Source organism: Trematosphaeria pertusa, assembly GCF_010094035.1.
Source record: "Trematosphaeria pertusa strain CBS 122368 unplaced genomic scaffold BU26scaffold_24, whole genome shotgun sequence".
Classification (NCBI taxonomy): Eukaryota; Fungi; Ascomycota; class Dothideomycetes; order Pleosporales; family Trematosphaeriaceae; genus Trematosphaeria; species Trematosphaeria pertusa.
The window spans coordinates 311268-329879 of NW_022987235.1; the positions used below are offsets into that span (position 1 = coordinate 311268).

An 18612-nucleotide genomic window follows, 5' to 3' on the forward strand; every position below is an offset into this window, starting at 1 on the left:
TGGGCGATATCGTCTGCCCTGTTCGCGTTCACAGCAGCAACAGCGCCCGCTTCTGTGTCGAGCTGAAGCAGCTGGATAGTCGAGTCTGCGGTGGAGACCGAGCACTTGGTGTAGGCTCGCTTGGGCTCGGAGGGAGACTCGACACGCTCTTCGTCGAATGTGACTGCGCGGCGGCTTCAGCGGGCACTCGAAACATGCAGCGATGGAGACACGCACCTCTGTTGCAGCCGAAGCTTTTGTCCAGCTCCTCAGCGAACCGACACAAGTTGTGATCGCCGGGCTGGCGGTGGAAGGGGCAGCCAGACCGGCACTTACGCTCTTGCTTTTGCTCTTGCTCTTGTTCTTGCTCTCGCTCCTTGGGCGGCGGTATTGGTCTCCAAGAGGCTGGTCTGCACATTGGATATGTTGTTGGATGTGCTGCTGAAGGTGGCGAAGAACCGAGCTGGTGCTTGGGCTTGGGCTTACGGCTCGTATAAGAGAGTGAAGTGCGGCCAGGCGTAGCATGTGTCATACAGTGCCGACAAAAGGCAGGTCGCTCAACGAAAGAACGAAAACACAGTCTGGGCTCTGACGACGACCGCGTCCTGTGCACACGGACAGCGACGGATGTCGCGGTGCGACTCGGGGTTGCCTTGGCTTAGCCAGCGATGTCGACTGTGCTGCTGGCTCGACGTCAGCATCAACCGATTCCTTCGGTCAGATGCAGGGGGCGAGATGCGCTCCCACTGGTGCTGCACTCAACTGTACCGTACTGCACAGTGTACCGACACGCTTGCGCCGGTTCGCAGGGACAGGTATGCTTCCCCCCCAAGTGGCTTGTAGCCGCCAAAGCACTCAGCATTGTCAGCAGGCCGCTACTCCACGAGTGGCGAGCACCGACTGCTTCCTTGACAAATAATCTAGCAACCCACCGCTGAGCAACCCACAACAAGCCCGACAGCTACATTCGACGACATCCACGTCCGTCACGAGCGAGCCGCCTTGCCCTATCGATCCCTCCATCCTGCTTCGAAGTCCTCCTAGACCCTCCCCTACCGCTCGCACAAACAGACCGACACATGAAACTATGCGACTGCTATACACTGCAGGCGATGGGAGGCTCAGCTGGACTGACGACCTGGTCGGCGACCAGATCCCCCCCTATGCGATCCTCTCGCACACTTGGGGGAAGCAGGAGGTGATCTTCGATGATCTGAAGAACCTCAACAGTTTAGAGGACATTGGTGCAAAGAGCAAGGCTGGTTGGGACAAGATCCGCTTCTGCGCGCAACAGACCAAGCGTGACGGTCTGGACTACTTCTGGGTTGACACTTGCTGCATCGACAAATCGAACAGCCAAGAGCTCCAGGAAGCGATCAACTCCATGTTCCATTGGTACTAAAACGCGAAGAAGTGTTATGTCTACCTCTCAGATGTCGAGTGTAATATTGTTGATGCAGATAGTGAATCGTGTCGGAAGTGGAGTCCGGCCTTTAGAAGAGCAGATGGTTCACCAGAGGCTGGACACTCCAGGAACTTCTTGCTCCTGCATCGGTCGCATTCTATTCGAAAGAGGGAGAGCTGCTGGGGGACAAGCAGTCCCTGAAAGACACCATACACGAGATTACAGGAATACCTGTTGAAGCTCTATCAGGGAGTAGACTGTCCGACTTCAGCGTAGACGACCGTTTCTCTTGGGCAGAAAAACGCCAGACAACGCGCGAAGAAGACAGAGCATACAGTCTGCTGGGCATGTTCGGGGTCCATTTACCGCTGATTTACGGCGAAGGCGAGGAAAACGCATTTTATCGGCTGAGAGATGCGGTTGCTACGAAGGAGAACAAAGGCCGCAGCCGAAGCCAAGAAGAAAGGCTCGGCAAGATCTGCAGCTGGCTCTCGGCGCCTGACCCATCCACAAACTATCACAAAGCGCACAAGCAGCGACAGGCTGAGACTAGACTCTGGTTGCTACAAAATGCAAGGTTCGCAGAATGGAAGGAGGGTGCTGCGTCGCGACTGTGGCTGTATGGGATACCAGGATGCGGAAAGACCATCTTGAGTTCTACCATCATCGAGCATCTGCTGCAGCACTGCGATGATGACGCCAGTATGGTGACGGCGTACTTCTACTTTGACTTCAACGATACGCAGAAACAGGACCCAGAGCTGATGCTCCGCTCGTTGCTCTGCCAGCTCCTGCAGCGTTCGTCTACAATACCCAAGGGCGTCGATGCATTGTTCTCATCCTGCGACAACGGACAACGACAGCCATCACTGCGTGCGCTTCTGGAGGTCACATCGCAGGTGATGCGACAGTTCACGCACGCCTACATCGTTCTGGATGCACTCGACGAATGTACACAACGTCAAGAACTGATGGACGTCCTTGAGACAGTGGCTGGATGGCAGCTTGACAACGTGCATCTGCTCATGACCAGCCGGAAAGAGCGGGACATCGAGAGCTCTTTGGAGAGCTATGTTAAGAAGAAGGCACTATCTCTCTGCAGAGGGACGTAGTGGACAAGGATTTACAACAATACGTTCAACAAAGGCTGTCTGACGATAGGACATTGGCCAAATAGAATAAGGACGCCGCCATTAAGCAAGAGATTGAGGCTGCACTGATGCACGGAGCTCGAGGGATGTACGTGTTTCTACCTAGTTTGCGCATAGCTAAAGCTAACAACAGGGCAGGTTTCGATGGGCTGTGTGCCAGCTTGACAGTTTAGCAAAGTGTCGCAATCGAGCGATGCTGCGCAAGTCGCTGGCCACTCTGCCGCGAACGCTAGACTAGACATACGACCGCATTCTCTGCGCGATAAACGAGGAATATGCTGAGTATGCGATGCGCATCCTGCAGTGGCTGACGTTTGCTGCACGCCCGCTATTATTCGAGGAAGTTGCAGAAGTCGTCGCTATCGATGTGGCACGCGACCCAGCATTTGACCGCGATGAGGTGCTCGAAGATCCGTTAGAAGCGCTGAACATCTGCTCTAGTCTGGTCACTATCACAACGAACAAAGCAGAGGGAAGATGGAGGCCTACCCAGCGAATCATTGCTCTAGGACACTATTCTGTCCAAGAATACCTTGTGTCAGACAGGATCAAGCAAGGACAGGCAAAGCAGTACAGCATGCAAGAGGTCGAATGCCACAACGCGATAACAAAAGGCTCGTTGATGTACCTGGCCCACTTCCAACAATCCTTGTCAACAGAAATTCTTGAAGCATCAGCACTCGCAAAGTACACAGCAGAGTTTTGGAGCAGCCATCTTAAAAAAATGGGAGACGAGGCAGAAGGAAGTCTACTTACGATAAGTCTAATGTCAGCCGACAAACCCACATATCTCAATTGGATCAGATTGCACGATCCGGACCGACCTTATGAAGAGCCGGATCTAGACAGAAGTCTAGAAAGCATAGCCACGCCGTTGTATTACGCCGCATTACTGGGCTTGAGCACGATCACAGGACTGCTGCTCGACAAAGGCGCCGACGCCAACGCGCAGGGTGGACGCTACGGCAACGCACTGCAGGCAGCTTCAGCTAGAGGCCACGAGCAGGTGGTCGAGATGCTGCTCGACAAAGGCGCCGACATCAAAGCGCATGGTGGAGAGTTTGGCAACGCACTGCAGGCAGCTTCACTCGGAGGTCACGAGCAGGTGGTTGAGATACTGCTTGACAAGGGCGCCAACGTTAACGCGCTGAGTAAAAAGTACGGCACGAAGCTTTCGACCTCGCCCTGCACGGCCCTGCTCTCTCTACAAGCCTCTACGAGGAGGGTGGAGTGTTGCAGGCTGTGTCGCCGCAGTTGCGAGGGTCATTTGCTTCCGCATATGTTGGGACACAGTTGTCAGGGTCGTTGCAAGTGGAGGTTCGTACATTTCGGCTTTTGATATGGCCGCAGTGCCAAAACGTCGTGGTGTAAGTACACATCCTCCTAAACGGCCGCTGAGTAAGAGGTTTCTTGTGATGGCGTCTGGACTTACGAACGGCTCGCGGGTAAATGCCTGATCGCGACAATTTGAGGAGTTTGCGAAATGAAAGGCCGTGCCGATTGCGATAGCAACTGTGAAGCATCCTGCAGAAGGACGTGATAGCGATCCTGGAATCTTGTGACCCCGCGCACGCCACGTGGCGATGCAACAAGGGTCAGCCACGGGCTTGGCCACAAACAATCAGCCCCTTCGCTCAACTCCTTCGCTCGCATCATATCTTCATTCAGGTCTCGCCACGACGTACTTGAGCTCTCAATTGAGAAGCCAATGCATCATGGCCCTCGAGCTTTTCATTCCTCCCTGTGTCCACAACCCACCTCATCGCCTTCATTCTCCGCCTCCTGAACAGCCACTGAGAATTCAAATACAAGGGCCGCTGGAGTCCATACATAAGCTCCTTCCGAACGAACTTTGGCATCCGATCGAGCCTTTTCCCCAGCCTGGGGGACTGAAGCTTGCCACGCTTACACATTGGGCATTGTATGGGGGGGAGAAGGCAGATGACGCTCTGGCCGTGCGAGATGAGTATTTGGCGTGGGCAATGGAAGGAAGGAGACCGTTAAAGTGAGCGCGCGTTGCCGAAGGATGCTGTACGACGTTACCTAACTATGGCGCGTTGCTTTAGCCACATCGACTACTATGGAGTTACGTTCGACCACCTCGTGCCGGCCGATGATCCAAACCCAGAAGTGCTAGCCCTCAGCATCATTGAAGTGGATAATGACGGAGGAGCATTTGCCAACAAATATCTTCTGTTCCCAGTAGATCCGACAGAATACACAGGGAAGAAAGTCCTTGTCGTGCCGAGATGTTGTCAGGTCAAGAAAGGCACGCAAGATCGCGAGCGATGTAACAGCTTGGTGGCTGAGAGGGATAACGAGATCCGGAGAAGTTCGCGGAGGTGACACTGTCTGCAACAAGGGCATACCCTCGGCCATTGGTACGGCGTTCACGTTTACGACGACGACGGGCTATAATGACGACAGGCGCAACACGAACGGCCACAAGGATGACGGGCCCGACAATCGCAAGGAATGACAAGCGCAGCATAGCGACACCAAAGGCCTCTAAGTTACTGTATCTCTATCGCCTGTTGGTACGACCATTGCGCTGAAAGCGCTACAAAGACCAACTCTACTGTATAGCAACAGATCGCGACCAGCGCGAACCTACATCAAGGACCGAACCGAACCATCTCATCCTCCGCAACCTATGCCCTCATCCGCGCCAGTTTCGCCTTTGGCTCTGTTTCTGGTTCATCTTCTTCTGACTCATCTTCATCTAAGTCGTCTTCATCAGACTCAACAACCCTCTTGCGCTTCCGACCGCAGTTCCCCTTGGCTGCTGGCTCGGCTTCTGGCTCACTCTTGCGCTTCCGACCCCGTTTTGGTTTTGCCGCGGCGGCGGCATCCCTCGCAACACGCTTCTCTCGTGCCTCTTTAAGGTCCTCATAGCTCATGATCTTCGCCTTGCCCAGTACCACCGACTTAGTCGATCGGCGAGGTTTGGCTTCGTCGTTCATCTTGAGCAGGAACTGAATATGGTCCTGCTGGAGGGTATCCTTAGCAAAGGCTCTTAGGGCGGCATTGTTGACCTTCTCTTGGAGCCTCTCCATGTGCAGTTTGTTCATCTCGTCATCAGGAACCTGTTTTATCATATTAAGAAGCGATGTAAGAGCCTCTCCTGACACTGGCGTCAAGGGTGTTCGCAGTGCTTTGTATTGCGCGCGAGGCCTGACCTTTACCTCATCAGCTTTCGGAATCGTTAGTGCGGCAACCGGTTTCGCGATATCTTTAAGAACTCTATCTGGGTTCAGCGGATACAAACCGGCTTTGGCCCATCCGGCGAGGATATTCTTCTTGGTGATCGCCCTCTCCCGTGCAGGGCTGTACAGGGTAGTGAAATGCTCCTTGCCTATTGTATTTGTGCCTGCTCGTTCCAATCTTTCGGCGTTGTCGCGGTAAGCGGTCTTCAAGGCCGGGAATACGGCGACGTCACACGGCTGGAGCTTGTGAGAAGTGTGGGATAGAAGTCGAGCCAGAATAATGTTGTTCTCGAAGCAAAACTCCAGGGCTTCTAGAGTCTCGTGGGCAGCGAAGCCATCGCTTATCAACATTCGTGGCTTTCCGTTAGCTCGTGCTTTGGTTTAAGGGTCAAATACACGTTTGCTCTACTCCGAGCTGATCTTTGAGTCATTGTATCCTTTCTTAGATAACGCACAATACCATCCTGGGGTGTCAAAGACGGTCCAATTGCTTCTATAGGTCTTGGCGGGCCAGATGACCATTAGTTTCAAGAACTCACCCGCGGCCGACACGCACTCGATGGCAGTCACCATCTCGCGCTTAACACGTGCACCTCTATAGTCTCGTCTGTCGTCCTTGTCTACAAGGACTTTTGCGGAGCCTAGCATAGACAGCATAACGCCCGTCTCGTCCATGTTGTAGACATTTCCACGATCGATATCAGGCCTACGGAGTTCCTTCTCGATCACCTCAAACCAGTGCGTGATCTTGTCATAGATGTTCTTATCGTGACGTCTCCAGTCCATCGCCTTGACTCTCCTCGCTTTGAGGTCTGGATGGCGTCGTTCGAATGCCTGAGACCAATTCTTGTTCGGGGGCTTAATCTCTCGATCGGTAGTGGCACGCCGACGGGCGATGCTAAAGGCTAGCGAAGGCGGGAACTTGACTCTTACGGGGCATCCGAGGTCAGCCATTCGTAAGAGGAAATCAACGAGGGCTTTTTCTTCCTGTGGCGTGAGGTATTGCTAGCCTTGGGCCTTCTCTTCGATCAAGGGCCGTCCATGGTCGCGATACCACACAGTAGTAAGGGGGACTTCGCCGCGGTCTGCTATTGCCGCATACGATTTACGAACGTTTAGGGGGAGGTCTTGCGCCAGCGCCCGGCTGGCTCGGTCCATGATTACTTACTGTGGTGCTGGTGGGAAAGGAGCGAGTGAGAGGCATCTCCAGAGACCGCGCAGTGACAGGCAGTGCCAGGCAACCATGAACGCGCGGCCGCTCATGGACACTTTTAGAAAACCTACTTTACCGTGGTCCTTAGGATTGGGGGCCATGCGCCAATTCCTCTTATAGCCGCCAATCAGGAAGTGCCTCTACTCGCTGGCCATACCGCGATGAAAGCTGGGGTCTCCTCACGACGAACCATAGACCGAACCGTGGGTACACTCAGCTAGTTTGGGGGTTGGTTGGAGCGATGCGTGGAGGGCCATGATGGTCGTGAGCCCAAGATACAAGCGCATGATGCGCGTTGCCGCGCGATAAGCCACCAGCCTATCCCCAAAAAAGCCCTAGCGCATTCTTTGCACGCGAACGTTTTATGAGACGGTTGCGATCAAGCACCCCGAAGGGACTCCGCGAACGATAGAAACTCACCCGGAACAGCCCCGAACGATCGAACTCACCTCGAACGAGCGGTCCGCCACGAACGAGCGAGCCACCACGAACGAGCGAGCCGCCACGAACGAGCGGTCCACCACGAATGAGCGGTCCACCAAGGAGCCCATATCGATGAACGGAAAGAAGGAGCATAGTGCTTTCCACTGGGTTTCAACATGCTACTGGAGGAGGCAATCAGCAAGATAAATGAGCAGCACGGAGGAACAGAACACCTGGCCATCAGCAATACAATCTTCCGCCGCGTTGTAACTCTTCTTGCATTGAAAGTTGCAGCCACGTTCTTGAACCGCAAGAGCGCAGTTGTTCCACTCTCCAAGCATTTCATCATCAAGACGGGGCCATTCGTTCACCTGACAGAAGCCACAACCATGAAATTTGTCGCTGAGAATACCTCGCTGCCAGTTCCTAAGGTCTATTGTTCATTTGTTCACAAGAATCGTGCCTACATTGTCATGGAGAGAATTCAGGGCAAGACCATTCCGAATGCCTGGGGGCAGCTGTCCAAAGAATCTCGCGGAAAAGTCTTTGGGCAGTTAAAGCACATGTTAGACGAGCTACGAGCAGTCAAACCGACCAATCCAACGAGAGTAGAAAGTTGTGCAGGCGGTTCTCTGCGCGATTGTCGCATAGCCCACTGCATTCCTCGCATGGGACCTTTCGAAACAACGCAAGAATTTCATCTCTGGCTTAGGCAAGGCCTTCGGCCTTCAGAGACAGACCACCAGGTCAACCAAGACTGGTTGGACCTTGTTGACATGGTTGAAAGGCAGGATGGACCATGGCCGCCGACAGTGCTAACTCACGGCGACTTGAACCCGTTCAATATCCTCATTCGCGGAGACACTGTTGTTGGAATAATTGATTGGGAGTGTTCAGGCTGGTATCCAAATTACTGGGAGTATACTTCCGCGTGGTTTGGCAACCAGACAAGAGGGGAATGGCAAGGCGACCTTCACAAGTTTCTCGATGCATACCCAGAAGATCTTCAGATGGAGCGGACTCGTCAGAAATGGTGGGGAGAGATTTAGTCATGTGGCTAAGGGTAGTTGTCGGGGTATATATTGGTTTAACCCGCCCAAATGCACCTACGGTGCATTACTGCTGTCTTTTTGGCCTATGTACAGGCAGGGTAGCAGGGCTGGTACCTCACAGTAGTACTTGGCTGGCGGAACTATGATGCTATCTCCTCGTTGTTGAGCAAGTCGAAGGTCGGCCTTGGCTTTGCGAGTTCTGCGGCGTTCTGATAACGACCTTCCGCTGCCTTTTTACCCACGTAGTACCTTGAGACCGTTTCAACGGTTTGCCAGTCTAGTTGCGCGCTTCCCACGGCTTTACCATCCTCTGCCATCTGTGTTTTTGACGTTTGGTAACGGCACCTCCTCGTATACCCATGCTCCACCCGGCGTGTTCTTGACATGAAATCGTATCCCCGGTACATTGTCATCCTTTTCATCCTTAGGCCCAAGGATAAATGCCCAATGGTATCTTTGCGGCTATCAGCTCACGTTACAGCTGACACTATGGGGTTGCTCTTACTTGCGTTCCTCATTGTCGACGACCCCGCTTGGGTAGAGTGCGATGTATAACCGTTTTTTGTTGGAGGGCATGGCAGAATCGTGTTGTGTGCCTGGCGCTGTTATTTTTGGCGGCGGTGCTGGTGCTGCTAGCCGTAGCAATCCGCATTTTATAGGAGAGCAGCACTCTCAATCTGCGGATTGAGGGGTCGCCTCCCCTCCGTGGCAAGCCGCCGGTGGCTTCGACAAGCGCCAAATGAGACGGCAAGCGCATGACCCCAAAAAGCATCCTGGCCGCTCATCCAATTCTCCCATCAACTTATCCATTTCCTGAAACAAAAGCTCAGGTATGGAGATGGGGCGGAGTGTCTCCGTGGTCACTGCCCAAACAGCGTCCTTCCTCCCCACGGCCATGGATTTGCCCGAAGCCCTAATTAACCCGCCTTACTACTCTGCAAAAGATACGAAACGTGCAAAGAGGCTACGCAAATCGATAGGGCGCTGAGCTACCCCAAGACAAACTAAACAAACTGTGCAAACTTGACAAGCAATTTTGTTGCCGCTTAGCGTACTGCCACAAGGGAAGGATGACATAAGCTAAAATTAGACCGCCACCAGGTGTCGCAATAATTCGTGTTCGCTTACCTTAGTAAACTAATATAAAACCTTCGTCTTATATAAATTTATATATAATAAAGATTTTTTTATAGTTTTTTACTAGAAAACTTATAATTATTATATAGAAAACTATAGAGATATATATAAAAGTCTATATAAGCTATTTTCTTAGTATTATAGTTATAGAATTACTAAGTTACTAGAGCGTAAAGTATATATACTATTTATTAAGTCTAATAACTTATTTATAGTACTATAGTATCTTTTTAATAAATTTATATATTTCTTTAAGTATTATCTTATTCTATTCTACTTAAAGTATCTTTTTAAGATAGTAAGTTATACTATTCTACTTCTTCTCTAGTTATTCTCTATCTTTAAGATTATTAGAATAAGTTCTAGGTTTCTAGAGTTAATACTTTATATATTTCTTAAAAATATTCTAGTATTTTTCTATAGAGTTAAGGTTAGAAGACTAAGCTAGATTAATTATTATAGCTATCTAGTTAGCTATCTTAAGTAGAGTAGCGTTATTATTAGTAGAGTAAGTACTATAAAAAGAATTATTATTTTTCTATAGAATCTATAATTTTAGCTACTATATTTACGCTTTATATATAGTCTTAATATACTAAAATAGAACTTTTTTAGAATAGTACTTCTAGATTATATAGTTACTAGTAGAGTTCTACTTAACTTTTAGAAACTTATTAGCTTTCTACTCTTTTATCTAGCTATTATATATTTTCTAAGTCTTATATTTTAATTTTCTAGACTTTAGTAGAGGCTTAGTTATTAGTAGTATATTCTTCTTATTATTATAAAAGCGTAGTAGTAATTTATAGTACTAGTTTATATAAGCGTATATATAAACTATATAGTTTAATTTAATCTTATCTATTTCTATAACGTTATCTAGGTTATTTTTTATATCTCTCTCTCTTAATATATATAGCTTTTAAAGCCTCTTTATAGAATTAAAATACGCTTTATTAGTAAAATATATAAGATTCTAGAAACTAATAATTAGCTTATTCTTATAATCTACGCTATACTTAATATAGTAGCTCTTATTAGTATCTAAGATTAATTTTATATAGCTAGTAATATAGAGTTAAGCTTTATTTTTATATAAAGACTAGCTTTATAGTCTCTACTACTATAAGCATCTTAAAATATCTAGCTAGGTAAGTTAGCTATAAGTAGTACTATCTCTATAAGCTATAAGAATAGAGTACTAGTAGAGTAGGTTAAGTTAAATTTAGCTATCTAAAGGTAAGAAGTAGAAGAATACTTTAAGAGCTCTCTATATATAGAGAGCTAAGTACTAAGACGCTAGATAAAGTTATATAACTTAGGTAAGATTATATAACTCTAGTAAATACTAAGCTAGACTATTATATTATCTCTTCTTATAGAAAGAACTTATTCTTAAGCTCTAAAATACGTCTCTAAAACTATTCGCGCTATTAACTCTATTACTAAATTACTCTTAGCTCTACTTAGTAGCGCTTTTATATTACTCTTATATCTTCTACCTATATAGATTTTAAATTCTCTACTATCTTCTATAGAGTCTTCTCTTTTTTATATACCTTAATCTAAGTATCTAATTATAATAGCGGCTTTAGCTTATCTAGGTATAAGTTAATTAATCTTATAGATACTAAGGTGTCTAATTATAACGTCTTTTCTACACGTATTAATTATAAAGATAATAGCGCTAACTATATTAACGTTAAGTCTAGCCTTTAGGTATATTTCTTATAAGATAGGTAGCTTTTTTAGCTTATAGAGTAAGCTAGTAGGTAGGTTAAGATTCTTAAGCTATCTATCTATTTTATATAGGTTTTCTTAAAGGTACTAGTACTATAATTCTCTCTTCTCTTATTATATTACTCTTAGCTTTTCTACTACTAATATTAAGACGTTATAGTAATTAGTATTAGCTTAGTAAGCTACTTAAGCTTTAGTAGTAGCTTAAGAAGATTATATAAAGATAAACGTATTATATTTATAATTAATTAATTAATTAGTATCTAGCTATATTAGTATACGCTACTTATAGTTAACCTAAATATTAGCTTTTTTAAGTAGCTTATAACTAATTATTATATTATAGTAGCTAGTATTATAATATATAAATTAAGTATATATTTAGTAGCTTTCTAGTACTAAATTAGCTTTAAAGTATTTATCTATCTAGCTATTAGGTTATCTATTATATCTAGTAAGAGAAATAGGTTCTATACGTAATAGCTTAATATAGAGGTTTTTCTAAGAGTCTAAAGATACTTTAGATATACTAGAATATAACTACCTACTCTAGTATTAATTAAGCCTCTAAGCTTAATTATAAGACTATTTATAGATATTTAATAAAGTAGAATAAACGTAGAACTACTAAATAGCTTTTTATATAGGTTTATTACTCTAGTAGATAGCTCTAGAGAAAAGACTTCTTCTAGAGCTAGACTTTTTCTAAATTATTAGATTTATATTCTAATAGATTATTCTTAGATACTTATAGCTCTATAAGCTCTATAGACTTTTTCTCTAGATTAACGTTCTTAATAGCTTTCTAAATAGTAGAAGCGCTTAGATAATTATAGCTTATATAGCTAGGTTACTAGTATTAGAAGTAGATAATTAGCTTCTTAATTACTAGAGCTTTATTAGGTGTAGGTAGAATGTCTAGAAGAGTAGAAAGTATATAACGTAGCGTTATTATAAGTACGTTATACTTTTTAACCTTTATAAATATATAAGCTTCTTCTAGAGTAAGCTTTCTAGCTAGGTCTTAGATAAGGTCTATATATTAATTATAATTATTTATATACTAATATTAATATATACTTATCTACGTACGTAAACTTATAAAAAGCTTCTTATAGAATTTCTTTATCTATTAGTCTATTAGAAGCTAATACTTTTATATAAGATAGAAGAAATTAATTTAGAAGTATATAAAGTTAGTAGTATTTTAATAATATAGCTTCTAGAAATTATAGTAAGTATTTAACTTTTTATATAAGTTTCTATAGCTCTTCTCTAGCTAATTAATAATATATTTATAAGAAATTAGCTTACTATTATTTTTTAGAGTATATAGAATTATAGAAAGAGTTTAGTATATATTTTTCTTAGTTTACGTATATATATAGATAATAATAGTTTTCTTAGTTTTTTCTACTATTTCTTCTATATACTAGTTTTAATTAGCTTAAAGCTTATTCTATAATCTATTTTTTTATTACTTAAAAATAACTATCTTATTATCTAATAGTAAGAGTAGGTTTAAAAACTTAGTAAAAAGCTATATTTAGCTTTCTAAGTATTATTTAGTTACTAGTAATATAGTAGACGTATACGTAATTAGATAAGAATCTAGAATTAAGTTATATAGTAGTAATATACTAGTTTTATATATATATAGTATCTAATTTATAAAGTATATTACTTATTAAGTTAATAGAGTAGGTAGTATTTAGCTTCTAGAGTAAAACTATAGTTATACTTATAGCTATTAAATCTTTACTAAAGTAGTATTTTTTTTCTACTATAAATTCTAATACTCTCTATATATAGTATCTTCTTTAGTAAAAGTATTAGTAGTAATCTAGTAATATATATAGATTTATTATTTAAGTATCTAGCGTATAAGTAATTAGCTAACTAATTTATTAATAATTTTATCTAACGTACTTTATAAGCGAACCGACTATACAAGCAAGCTAACTACCTTTTTCTTAGCAAGAAAATTAACGAAAATTAACCTGTTTTTCTTAAATAACTAAGCGAAACCTTAATGTTTTTCTATAAAAATTTTAATATATATTCCTTATAGTATATTATACCTTATACTAAAGTTATACTAAGATAGATTACGTAATTAAAAAGCTATACGTATTAAACTAACTTTTAAGAAAAAATCTAGTTTTCTTCTAGTAAGTAATATTATATCTTTATAATAATCTATAAAACTTATAGTATATAATATTTATAACCTAATTAAGGTTTCTAGAAAACTTTTATAGAGCTAGCTCTTCTAGGTATAGCGTAATTAGAGGTATAACTTTAAAAAAAGTCTTTCTAGAGTTTTCTTCTCTAACTATAGATATATATAAATAATCTAGCTATATAAATTTATATATTATAAGATTATATATACTATAAGCCTTCTATATATTTATAAGTAATAATTTTAAGATAGCTTTCGTATATTTCTCTCTTTCTCTACTATACTACTAAAAAAGCTTTACTTTTAAATAACTACTTAAAGCTTCTATATTATTAGTTAATAAGCTCTATATAGTTAGAGCCTACTATAATTTATATAATAATAAGTTTATATAGCTAGATTAACTATATATATATATATATATAGTTAGAAGAGAAAACTCTAAAGAAGATATTTTTCTAACTTTTATCTCTTATTACGCTATACCTAGAAGAGCTAGCTCTATAAAAGTTTTCTAGAAACCTTAATTAGGTTATAGATATTATATACTATAAGTTTTATAGATTATTATAAAGATATAATATTACTTACTAGAAGAAAACTAGATTTTTTCTTAAAAGTTAGTTTAATACGTATAGCTTTTTAATTACGTAATCTATCTTAGTATAACTTTAGTATAAGGTATAATATACTATAAAGAATATATATTAAAATTTTTATAGAAAAATATTAAGGTTTCGCTTAGTTATTTAAGAAAAACAGGTTAATTTTCGTTAATTTTCTTGCTAAGAAAAAGGTAGTCGGCTTGCTTATGTAGTCGATTCGCTTATAAAGTACGTTAACTTTTCTAGAAAAAGCTTTTAGAGCTTCTTTATAAAAATAGAGAGTATATATAAGCTATCTATAGCTAATAATCTAGATATTACTAAGCTTTTATATAGCTATACTAGCTTCTATTTAAAGTTATTATTCTAATTCTTATTAGTTATTATATTATATTATTAAATAGGCGATTTATAATAATAATATTAGTTTAAATAACTAGCTAGCAGGTTCTCTATCTAGAATTTAAGAATTAATAAAGTAAAAAAGTTCTATAGAACTAGAGTCTTATCTCTAGAGTTACTTTATAAGAGTTTATCTATTATATTTTTATTTATAAAGTAGAGATATATACTACTAGTAGAGTAGCTAATTATTAGCTCTACTAGTAGAGTAGAGAATTATTAATTTTTAAAATAAAAGAGAGAGTTTTTATATATAGAAGTTCTATAGAAGTTTTTCTATATATAGAGCTTTTATAGCTCTTTTTAGCTTACTACTAAAGATATCTTTTCTACTACTAACTAGATTTACTAGTAGTCTTATATAGCGCTAAAGAAATAAGTAATTAAAGCTTTTATAGCTTTAATTCTCTAGATAAGTAACTAGACTCTTATAGCTCTAATTCTTAGTATAGCTATTAGTAAACGCTTCTTATAAGACTACTTAGTTTAGTCTAATATTATACTATTATCTCTAGCTAAAAGAGTATTAATCTTTAGATAATATAAAAGCTAGCTCTATAGTCTTTACTACTATAAGTATTCTAGAATATCTAGCTAGATAAGTTAGCTATAGATAGTACTATCTCTATAAGCTATAAGAATAGAGATACTAGTAGAATAGATTAGATTAAATTTAGCTATCTAAAGATAAGAAGTAAAAGAATACTCTAAAAGCTCTCTATATATAGAAAGCTAAGTACTAAGATACTAGATAAAATTATATAACTTAGATAAAGTTATATAACTCTAGTAAATACTAAGCTAGACTATTATACTCTTTATTTATAGTAAGCTTTATTAAATTAGATATTTTTTTATAGTTTTAAGTTACTCTATTATATTAGTTCTTTAGCGTTAATTAGTAGACTATATATAGCTACGACGCGTTATTCGCTCTAGATTTAGCGAGTCTAGAGAGTAGAGAAAGTAAGCTGTATTCTAGCTTCGTAAGAGGATAATTCTGCGTAGGTAGCTAGACTTATAGTAGTTAAGATGATTTTTAGTAAGGGCTTGGCAAAAGTAGTCGGCTCGCTTGTGTGGTCGGTTCGCTTATGAAGTACGTTACTCTCTTTATCTATTCTAACAGGTTCTACATGCGTGCAATTCTTTCCTCCGCCAACGTGCAGTTATGTTCTAACATCCTGCTTCTCCCCCTCCACCTCCTCAATCCTCCTCTTCTTTGACGGCTCCTTAGCTGTCTCCTCTGGTGTTCGAAAAAGCGTCTCGCTCGGCGTAAGCGGCAGGTGCAGCATCGGGAGGGAGGTCTCAGAGCCGGGCCCGGTAGTGCTGGTGCCTCCCCTGTATACGCGATTCGTAGCAAACGAAGGCAGCGCGGCCTTGAGCGACTGCAGCCGCGGGCCCAAAGCGTAGTCGAGAATGTTGCGGAGAACGGTGCGCGCCTTCCGAACATCGGCTTCCTTGCGCATCGAGAATTCCTCCACGAGCTCCATGTGATGATCGGGTACGGCAAGGGCGCCTTGCTGGCGCCAATGCACCCAGATCTGAGCGTAGTGTAGGTCGCACGTGAGCGAGTAGTGGCAGGTCTCGACAACGGTTGGTTCGCGGTGTGGGTAGGCGACGATGTAGAAGTCGTGCAGGTGGTTGACAACGGCGGCGCCATCGCGACCAGATTGGTTGTATGCGCGCGAGGGATGCTGGTCTGAGGCAGGCGACTTCCACTGCGAGGAGAGGAACGGCAAGTGGACGTTGGGCGTCAGGCGGTATCCCGTGAGCGCAGCCTCCTCGCTCGCTGAGAAGGCGGACTGCCCGGGAGGCTGGCGGCTTTCGGCGTCCTGGATGGTCACGTATCCCACGATGGTGTCGGCGCGCGGTTGTGAGAGCGGTCCCTGGGTCTTCTTCACCATCTCGTTAGGCGCCGGCGGGAGATAGGCACGGTCGAGATTCGCCTCGTCCTTGGAGAAGATGAGCGGCACCGCGGCGTCGTCGTCGTCGTCGTCGACCTGCACCTCGCCGCGGAACAGCAGGAAGGGCTCCATCATGCGAATGCCACTGCGTTCATTCTGGCGCGAGGCCAGCCGCCGCTTCCTCACTGCCTTGAGCGCCGCAGGGGACGTGGCCTCGGCCAACGGCTCGGGACAGATGTGTGTCGCAATGTGTGCCTGCAAGGCGGCAGGGCGATCGTCGCCCCGGTCGATAAGGACGCGGTATGCGGCGAGCTTGTCGAGGTCATCGACGTTCGAGCGAGAGGGAGAGGGTGGGCGGGACATGGCGCGCAGCGGATTCGGTGCGAAGGTCGCTGCGGTCCAGCGTTCAAGGTTCTCGTGGGTGAGAAGCAGGGGAGGCGAGGTGTGTGTGGACGCGCCGTCGCCGGCATCCGAGAGGGCCCGGACAAGGCGCTTGGATGGTCGACGGCACTCGAGGCTGTCGGATCGAGCCCGCTTTCGCGATGGCATGAAGTGGGTGGGGATGCGCTGCGTGACGATGGATGCTAATGGTGGTGTTGTGGTTGTTGTTGTTGTTCGGCTAAACGCAAAGTCAGCGGCCAAGGATATGCGGGGTTAGCGTCGCAGGAATCGCACGTGCAATACAATACTAGCCTCTTACCTTAAGTTCTAGTTCTAATACTAGCAGAACTATAACTAACTTTAATTATTAAAGATAACGTACTTCACCATCGAAAGCCCTACACCATCGAACCCCCCACGATTTCTTAACAAGAAAAATTAATAAGAATCTACAAGGTTTTCTTAAATAACTAAGCGAAACCTTAATATTTTTCTATAAAAATTTATATATATATTCTTTATAGTATATTATACCTTATACTAAAGTTATACTAAGATATATTACGTAATTAAAAAGCTATACGTATTTAACTAACTTTTAAGAAAAAATCTACTTTACTTCTAGTAAGTACTATTATATCTCTATAATAATCTATAAAACTTATACTATATAGTATTTATAATATAATAAAGATTTCTAGAAAAATTTTATAGTGCTAGCTCTTCTAAGTATAGCGTAATAAGAGGTAGAAGTTAGAAAAATATCTTCTTTAGAGTTTTCTCTTTATTATGGCGTAGACAAGAAATAAGAATTTAAGGTATATAATAAGTTATATAATATTAAGCTATAAAGGCGCGAAGGCGTAGAGAAGATATCTACTACGCTAAGGCGCTAAGATAGCTAAGGTTACGTAGCTACGCAGACAGGTTAGTACTATAATAGTACCCCTCTTCTAAATAGCTATACGTCTTAAATAGCTTATAAAATAATAAAAAATTTAGACTAACTAGCGTCTATAGCCTTTTTACCTATTATAGTAGGCCTAGCTTACCTAGGTACTAGATATAGAATCTTAGTAATATAACATTCTAACTCTTTAGATCTAACGCTAGTTACTATATTATAGTATAGTTCTTCTACTTAATAAGATACTATAGTTCTAGTTACTTATTATAGTAGTCTAATATTATATTAAACTTCTACTTCTTAGTAAGTTTTTCTATTCTATTCTCTCTTTTAAGAACTCTTCTATAGAGATAGCGTAACTCTACTTTATTAATTACCTATTAACCTAGAAGGCCTACGGAAACGTGCTAGAGACAGAGTAGCAAGTTATAGAATACTAGAAAAATTTATATACGTAGTAGAAGTTCTAGTACACATAATTAGTTATAGACCTTTAGTACCTTATATAGTTCTATAAGCTTATTATCCCTCTTTTTTATAAGTCTATTCATCTTTATATTACGCGTATTAATATAGACAAGGTCTTCTATTATAAATTATAGTACATTCTTACATCTCTTATTTATATAGCATTTATACTAAGTAATAGACTAGATAGCTAGTACTTTTAGCTAGAATAGAATATAGCTAAAATAATTAGCTATATTATTAGCTCTAAAAAACTTACGTTTTTATATAGCTAATAGGTTTAGTAGTACTAGTTACGCTAGCTTAACTTCTAATCTTAGATAGAAGCTATAGTTTATAAAAAATAGAGATATCTCTATAGTTTTAAATATAATATTATTTATTATAAACTCTATAAGTAGTAGCTATTAGACTTAATTATCTTAGTAGAAGTTTATAAACGCCTAGAGATATA

At 42.0% G+C, this 18612-nt stretch overlaps 8 protein-coding genes across 8 annotated transcripts; 4 read left to right on the top strand and 4 right to left on the bottom strand.

Annotated features, from left to right (window-relative positions):
- Positions 1 to 1066: 1066 nt before the first annotated feature.
- BU26DRAFT_610899 (HET-domain-containing protein) lies at positions 1067 to 2496 on the top strand (the record flags this gene model as incomplete). Its single annotated transcript, XM_033836020.1, has 2 exons — positions 1067 to 1365; positions 1497 to 2496. The coding sequence occupies 2 exons, from the start codon at positions 1067 to 1069 to the stop codon at positions 2494 to 2496; spliced, it is 1299 nt and encodes a 432-aa protein (XP_033676397.1).
- Positions 2497 to 2603: 107 nt separating this feature from the next.
- On the top strand, positions 2604 to 3992 carry BU26DRAFT_511490 (ankyrin; the record flags this gene model as incomplete). The annotated part of the gene is made up of 4 exons (XM_033827313.1): positions 2604 to 2623; positions 2674 to 2686; positions 2774 to 3693; positions 3836 to 3992. The coding sequence occupies 4 exons, from the start codon at positions 2604 to 2606 to the stop codon at positions 3990 to 3992; spliced, it is 1110 nt and encodes a 369-aa protein (XP_033676398.1).
- Positions 3993 to 4250: 258 nt separating this feature from the next.
- Positions 4251 to 4881, top strand: BU26DRAFT_440717 (uncharacterized protein; the record flags this gene model as incomplete). The annotated part of the gene is made up of 2 exons (XM_033824412.1): positions 4251 to 4540; positions 4602 to 4881. The coding sequence occupies 2 exons, from the start codon at positions 4251 to 4253 to the stop codon at positions 4879 to 4881; spliced, it is 570 nt and encodes a 189-aa protein (XP_033676399.1).
- A 500-nt stretch (positions 4882 to 5381) lies between these two features.
- BU26DRAFT_399669 (uncharacterized protein) lies at positions 5382 to 5759 on the bottom strand (the record flags this gene model as incomplete). Its single annotated transcript, XM_033822784.1, has 2 exons — positions 5382 to 5498; positions 5571 to 5759. Coding segments are annotated over 2 exons (306 nt in total), but the record flags the coding sequence as incomplete, so codon positions are not given.
- Positions 5760 to 6479: 720 nt separating this feature from the next.
- BU26DRAFT_469049 (uncharacterized protein) lies at positions 6480 to 6977 on the bottom strand (the record flags this gene model as incomplete). The annotated part of the gene is made up of 2 exons (XM_033825306.1): positions 6801 to 6977; positions 6480 to 6746 (listed from the first exon to the last, which is right to left on the bottom strand). Coding segments are annotated over exons 1-2 (366 nt in total), but the record flags the coding sequence as incomplete, so codon positions are not given.
- Positions 6978 to 7129: 152 nt separating this feature from the next.
- BU26DRAFT_525223 (serine/threonine protein kinase) lies at positions 7130 to 8649 on the top strand. Its single transcript, XM_033830453.1, has one exon. The coding sequence runs from the start codon at positions 7554 to 7556 to the stop codon at positions 8424 to 8426; it is 873 nt and encodes a 290-aa protein (XP_033676402.1). The 5' UTR covers positions 7130 to 7553; the 3' UTR covers positions 8427 to 8649.
- Positions 8570 to 9005, bottom strand: BU26DRAFT_511493 (uncharacterized protein; the record flags this gene model as incomplete). Its single annotated transcript, XM_033827314.1, has 3 exons — positions 8570 to 8678; positions 8734 to 8883; positions 8935 to 9005. The coding sequence occupies 3 exons, from the start codon at positions 9003 to 9005 to the stop codon at positions 8570 to 8572; spliced, it is 330 nt and encodes a 109-aa protein (XP_033676403.1).
- Positions 9006 to 15602: 6597 nt separating this feature from the next.
- BU26DRAFT_525225 (uncharacterized protein) lies at positions 15603 to 17004 on the bottom strand. The gene has a single exon (XM_033830454.1). It carries the CDS (start codon positions 16949 to 16951, stop codon positions 15665 to 15667), a length of 1287 nt encoding a protein of 428 aa, XP_033676404.1. The 5' UTR covers positions 16952 to 17004; the 3' UTR covers positions 15603 to 15664.
- Positions 17005 to 18612: the final 1608 nt, after the last annotated feature.

Bases quoted from the DNA above. Each gene is read 5' to 3' on its own strand.
- BU26DRAFT_525223 (XM_033830453.1), top strand. From the start codon at position 7,554: ATGCTACTGGAGGAGGCAATCAGCAAGATAAATGAGCAGCACGGAGGA.
- BU26DRAFT_525225 (XM_033830454.1), bottom strand. From the start codon at position 16,951: ATGCCATCGCGAAAGCGGGCTCGATCCGACAGCCTCGAGTGCCGTCGA.